Raw genomic sequence first — 7,121 nt, 5'->3', positions numbered from 1 at the left:
CAAACACAACAACATCTTACAACCATACCATTCCTGCAGGTCTTTAGTATGCAACCGAATAGATAAAACTTGGAATTAATCTTGGTCCCAAAAGGAAATAAATGGTCTGCAGAAGGGCTAAAATATCATTCACATTTAGGCAGTTAACCAAAAGATTTTCCCAGTTTTAAGGAAAAGACTCCAAGTAACTAAAATTTTCCATAGTAGCTGTTTTGCCTTCTACAATCTAGGGCTGATTTTACAGCAGAAAAGAAAGTTCAAGGACTAAGACACTTGGATAAATTATCATCAGCTCTTTTTCACAACCTTTCTGTGTGACATTTGGAATATCACTTACACACTTGCTGTAACCATTCCCAATGTATGAAATGGGGATAACAGCACTTCTTTACTTCCACTGTGGATCAAAAGGATAAGCATATGAATAATTTCATTAAACAATATGTTCGGAAAGAAATACCCTACACAGACTGACCCTGGCAAGTACAGCCAAATAGAACCAAACAGAGGAAGTGAAAATGGAAAAGACTCACAGCTCTTCTGTGAAGAAGAGGAAGCGCAGGTTCCTCATTGCCGCTTCTTCTAGCACGCTTATCCAGCATTATCTTGCAAATCTTGTCTTCTTTGAGGAGTCAGAGACTAACAACTGCAGCTGAATTCCTCTCCCTGAGCTTCCCACCACACCAACTAGACAGGAAGCTTCTAGAAGAGAAAACTCTGTGTGCTGTGGGAAACCACAGCCGGGACTGCCACTCTTACGTCTGGTATGAACAGTAACCACCTCTGCTTCTTTCCTGCACCTAACCTGGGATGATCATGAGTTCAACACTGTGACATGCAATTGGCTTTTGCTACCTGACAATGGTCTCATGACCCTTGAGGTTATCCAAAGTCTCCTGTAGTAAACTGGAGAACTGCAGGAATACTTTCCCTTGTGGCACAGTAACTAAATATTACTCTGCCTGTTAGCAGCAACACTGTGCCAAGGATTTGTTTCACTCTGCTCGTCACTTGCACTTGCAGAGAGGTTTGTAGAAGGATCAAATCCGTGTGTCTGGTGAGCTCCTGCACATGAGATACAGGAATAGGCTGTGTGCTTATGCTCCGCCAAGTTTGTGAGGTGAAGTGGCAATTTGAAAGCACAAGGAAAAAGTAAAAAATCCAGTACTGTCCTGCTTAAATGTACGAATCAAAAATTGGAAGAAGCATTTGATTTTGAAGCATGGTATCAAGTTTTCTAGATAAGACAAAGCCACAGAGTGAGCAGCTTGTGTGCCACTGCTGCTGGTTGCTCTGTATCATCCTTGCATTTAGACCAATAATCTTATGAACAGCATCACCTCCATGAATTCCTGCTAATCTCTACTTTTCACAGCACCAATTGCCCTGCAGTATAGCTGAATTCTTTCACTTTTGGGTTTTTTTTTTTCCCATTGTATCCAAAGAAGGGAACAGAGAGATGACAAAAGTGTGCATAAAGCACACTCCAATGTGCCTGCCTGACAGCAGTTTTATTAACTTACCCTTCCAGCCACAATCAGTTAAATACAAAACCAACTCACATCCTTTACACACTCAGAAACGGAAATCCACATGTTTATATTCAAAATCTGAGTTTAAATAAACCAGTGGTCAAATCTTGCCATCTTACAGTGTCTGCAAGGCCAAATTTGTATTTGCAGAAAACTTTCCCCTTCCCCCATCCCACTGCCCCCACAAAAACCTTGCTGTCAGCTCTTCCAAGATGACAGGGTCAGCCATCGGTGCTGAGACTCAACCATGATGGTGTGCTGGTGCTCTCCTCACACACACACACACACTGATCTTCTGAAGCTTACAACTGAGATCCAACATTCACTGCACACTGCAGCTTGGCATACAACGCCATTTCCAAACAAACCAAAGCAAACTTACCACTGCTTCTCAGCTGTGAGACATCAGCACTTGATTTATGCTGGTTGCAATTTAACTTTCAACCTTCAAACCAAGATCCCTTCCCATCCACTTTAAATATTCTGCAGCGAAGGTTTTTTACCCTCCAGTCACCATTTCTCATGGAGTTGCCTTCCAGCACCTTCCCGCCATACCTGTGGGTACTTATGCAGAACCTAACTTTGCAAACCCTCCCTTGGGACAGATCCTGCAAAAGTTGTTCCAGTGATTCCATTGCCAGCAGACAGGCACTTCCAAGGCTGGGTAACACCCTTGCTCTTCCATTCTTCTATGGAATCTGTGTGTGGAGGTCTGTAGGTAGCAACACTCAGCTCTTTACTCTGGTCTTGGCTTGTGCAAGCAGACTGATCAACAGTGTTTTATGTGTTAGCTGAACTCCCTGCAAAAAAGGCCAAGTCCTTAAAAATAAAACAGAAGGAATGCTGTGGTACTGCATTACAGTATTTTAGCTTTCAAAAATTTTGCTGTGTTTTTTTAGGCTAATGTTCTAACATCGCAGATGTTCCCTTTCTTAAAATGGAGGGAATGATCAGAGCACCATTACTCTTAGCTGGGAATTTATTATCAGGTCTTTATTTTTTAAAAGAATGCAGAATTTTATTCTTTGGCACACAATGTTTTTTCATTTGATAAGAGGATAAAAGTTGGCATGCAGTCTGGTTTCCTTTGCTAGTCAAAAAACATACCTGTACATTCAGTTTAATTGTATCACATACTGAAAGGAGGAAAAATTCCATGGCTTGAATTCACAGATGTATTCTCCAATATTTAAAAATTCGTGGCTTTGCTTGTGTGTTTATGCTACAATGCACCATTTTACATCCTAACACTCAAATGATTCATCCAAGATACTGCAAAGAAACTGGAATGCTTTAAATACACCATCAGGTTCATGTACTTTCAGTTCTGCCAAGCTTCTTCTCTACATACAACTAGAGAACATTTGAGACACTTGGACTTAGCCCTGCATCACCAACAAAATTCATGTGGCAGAGAAGTAAATTGAACAGAAACAAAAAATGGCACAATTTGTCATTGTCACTTGAAACTTAAGACTAAAATTTATTTTTTTTCCAGAATGCTGCATTTTAACAACCACTGATTCTCTCTTAATGTGAAAGCATTGATACTTCACTTACATTGTAACATCACTCTGATCAATGAAGCTTTAATGGCTAGCCATCAAACACCATATCTAGTAAAAATGAAGTGTATGGAGACTAAGTTGTTTCTCTCCTGGATAAAACTTCTACTTAGCAGCCACGGAACATCGGACAAGGTACTACACTGTACTGACCACACATCTCAGGTGAGTAAAACAATTCAGACCTCAGCTCACACCTCCGGACAGCTTGGGAGATGGAATAACCCAGGAGCAACCTGCTCCAGTCTGACCCTCAGAGGATGCCCCTGCCCTGCTCTGTTGGGTGCAACTCCAATATCCTCCCCACAGTTACTGCATCCAGGCAGGAAAACTACTGTAAGCAAGAGGACGATGGAGCCAGGAAGAAATGTGCAAGTTTTATTTTTAAACATCACTGGACTGGAAAATAAAGAATCATATGGCTTATTGATATTTCAGGAGATAGTAGTGAATAAGTTAAAGAAGATTTCATTCCAAAACATATGTTGCTTCATTTATAGCTAAGCTAATGTAGACACATATTTTCTTATTTTTGTAAGTGTTGAACCACCACGTTTTTCCCCCCAAAAAGATTTCCAAGTTGGCACTTTCTACAAAGTTGTTGTGGACTAAAGGCTTACAAATAGTGATTTTTTTGAATAAGAAATATTCATCAGACCCAAACACAATTACTTAAATTCTTCCTGAGCAACTTAGAATTTGGAATGTGCTGAAAAGTTTCAATAAATAAGTCAAAGATTTATCAGCTTATAACGTACCTTTTAAAAGTTAAGCAAAATACATTTAATTACAGAGAAACAGGCCATAGGACCAGGAATATTAGATGCTATGTGCCAGATAAATTTAAGAACTACCATTTGAGGAGGAGAGGCCAGGTTGATTGTTACGAAAATACAACAATATTAAAACCTAGCGAGTAAATCACAAAGCAGCTTCTGTATTTAGATTATAAGTAGTGATGGCTGAAGATACCATTAAATAAACAAACAGATAGAAACAGACTTTACTGTAAGCGGCAGTGAACTCTCAGGAAGGGTGAATGTGTTAAGTGACTATATTCTGTTAAAACACTGGCAGAAAAAGGATTGAAACAGAATTTCAGAAACATGAGAATACTAGTTCTTTCCAAAATATAACAACTCCACAGTGTGTAAACTAATCATTACTCTTTCAATGTAATTTCATAGAAACCACTTAAAATATACAATGCAGCAGATTCATATTTTAGCTACTATGTTAGTTACTACCTGTGCCATTTTCAGCTTTCTTTCATGTGCTCCCCCACAGTAGTGCATTGCTACCACCAACCTGGATGTTAATAATGAGAACAGAATCTTCTTCCTAGTATTTTCTCTAAGTTAGCATCTTGTCCTAACTCTCCTTTATTTTCATTCTTTGTGTACAGGTAAAGACTGAGGAGTGAAGAAGATCGATCATAATTTTTACTGGCTCTCAGCAGGCTCATGGAAGAGGAAACCCTTGGGAAGCCCATTTGAGCTGATCCCGAGTTTATATGCTTCATCCATCACAAAATAACTTTTGCCTGACGTAGCAAACTGAAGTATGGCCTTGCAGAAAGCGGCCATGGAATAGGAACTGAAAATTTTCTGGTAAATATTTGAGAAAGGATGTGAGATAGACAGAGGTGGACTGTCCTCATCCTGGCAAGCAGCTGCAACATCTTGTACCTGCTTCTTTCCTGTGCTCTGGGGACAGGAATTTATTGCTCTTATTCTCTATTAGTCCAGCTTTCTCTGGCAACAATGGTGCATAAGAGGCCAAGGCCTCATCAAGACCCCAAACTCCCCCTATTCTGCTGTGCAGCAGAATGCCAAGGAGCTCTGCCCAGGGCTGCCTGTCAGTCTGTCCCTTCTGCACCTCCAGGGCTGGCAGGCTGGCCAACACCCAGCACACCCACATCACAGGGAATCCCACTCCAGGAACACCCATCTGAATAACTCCAGCACCTCACACAGTGGGGCTACTTCTCTTTCACCAGTTTCCACTGATCCCTTTTCTAGTGTTGGCAGATAATATTTGTAGTGATTAACAAGGGCAACTTTCACAGTGACTCTTTTTCAAACCTATCACTGAATCAGCTTTGGTTTTGGTGAGCACATCTTCTTGTCTTTGATGATTCAGAACTATTTCAACTAGAGAAGCTGTGTATGCTTATATTGTTAATTTTCCTTCTAGCCACACTAAAAGCAGGAGTTTGGTGTTTGTGCTGGTGGGGAAGCTGCGTTCAGATTCAGATATGAACAATTAAATTCTGCAGTTGCAGAAATACAGGTCGTGTTTAATAGGAGCTCCAGATCACCCCACCTTTTTCATGAGTAGCTTTTTCTGCATCTCTTTGGATTTGTGACCCAAAAGAATGATAAAAATCTAAAAATACCATTCTTGAACATAAACCCCATATGTTACACCTTTTCCTTTAGAGTTTCATAGAAACATACTCAACTGTTGCCATAAAGCTCTGCTTGGCACTTTACATTTGTTGTTGCCATTCACTGACCTGGTAATTTTCCCACTCTAAGAACTAGAAGGTTTTACCATAAATATCTGGTTCCTGTAGCTTGCCTTACACTCACTAGTACTGATTTGGTAGAACAGCAGCCTCACTCCTCTGGCACAGGTAATTCAAGGAGCTGTTACCTAGCCTCTTCCTGAGCCTGGTATCCTTGGATTTGAAGACAAAGCAATGGCTCTGACCATACCACTAGGATATCAGTGTGCTTTGCACAGAAAGAGGCACTCCTCCCAAATGGCTCACTGCCTGTAGTTCATGCCACATGAAGATTTTTTTACGGTCAGAGAGAGAGACGAGAATCTGTAAGATTTGCTTTTCATGAATGCCTAACCTATTCTTTTGTATTCTGCAGTTCACAAAGGACTACTGTGTATTCCAAAAGTTATTTTGTGACAGATGGTAGGTCCTTCTCTCTTGAACTATGCTGTAGCAAGGATGCTATAGAGCCAACACTGTATAATGAATCAAACCTGCAAAATCAGGTATCTCCCAATGGCTCCAGCACGTGGGAATGATCTCTTCTGTTCCATTTCAAATCCGCTGCGCATTAGATCAGTTCCTTAAGGAATTACTTTTAATAATAATTAAAAAAAAATCTTAAGAAAGCTGGAGGGGTCATCAGAAGAGAGAGGATAGCTCTTCCATCCATCACCTTTTATAGATATCCTCTAGCCACTTTTCATCATCTTCTTCCTCATCATTTATTGGTTCTTCTGTTTCCAGGGGAGAAGGAATGAAGAACTCAGGTCTGGGACTTGGTTTCCTGATATGAGACTTCAGTCCAAACTTGCGCTTTAGCAGGTGGAATTGTTCTTTGACATAGTAATAGAACTCATATTCATATCTCATGCGTTGGTAGAGGACCTGTATTGCTTCTGGAGAGGGGACGGTCTTTTTCACTGTCACAGTCAGATTGCCAAGTTTCCTATGTTCTGTAAAGAAAGAACAAGCAGCAACATGGTGGGTGCTGATTAGTGAGGCCAGATGAAACTTTTTAATTTAAACATTAAGGCATGGCCCTGCTACATTCCTGATACCAATGAGTTCAAGTTGTTTCTAACAATGGATTTACTTTTAACAAGAAATGAAAAAACCCTGATGTTTGAAGTCAGACTTGCATGTTTAAATACGGCTGCTTCACACAGGTCTTGTCTGCAGTCACCAAAGATCCTGATTGTCAATGGTTACCTGAAAATGCAAACTCCATCATATGAACTATGAGCATGAGCCACATGTAGAGAAACTCACAATCTTGCCTAGCTTTGGAAATTTGACATCAGGCACGCCACCAAGCTTAACTAATCAATTATTTCCTATGTGGCATATGGTGACCTGTCTATGCTGTGCTTTATTATATTTCAAATCTAAACAGGTACTTATCAACCTGAATCCATCTCAGGGTAGCACCAAAGGATTGCTGGCATCACCACATGACACCTTAACATGTGCCTCTTAACTTTCTCATCCTGTTATACCTGTTAATAGAACTAG

General features: G+C 40.4%; 1 protein-coding gene across 1 annotated transcript in view; it reads right to left on the bottom strand.

Moving 5' to 3' along the window:
* Nucleotides 1-3,461: 3,461 nt before the first annotated feature.
* UST (uronyl 2-sulfotransferase) overlaps nucleotides 3,462-7,121 on the bottom strand; it is a 151,797-nt gene continuing 148,137 nt past the window's right edge. Inside the window, exon 8 of the mRNA XM_064708422.1 lies at nucleotides 3,462-6,562. Coding sequence (XP_064564492.1) covers nucleotides 6,279-6,562 — 284 coding nt within the window. The 3' untranslated portion in view covers nucleotides 3,462-6,278. The remainder of the gene's footprint in view (nucleotides 6,563-7,121) is intronic.

The sequence above is a fragment of the Zonotrichia leucophrys genome, chromosome 3 (genome assembly GCF_028769735.1).
Source record: "Zonotrichia leucophrys gambelii isolate GWCS_2022_RI chromosome 3, RI_Zleu_2.0, whole genome shotgun sequence".
Lineage (NCBI taxonomy): Eukaryota > Metazoa > Chordata > Aves > Passeriformes > Passerellidae > Zonotrichia > Zonotrichia leucophrys.
This window is presented reverse-complemented; position numbering and strand designations above follow the sequence as displayed.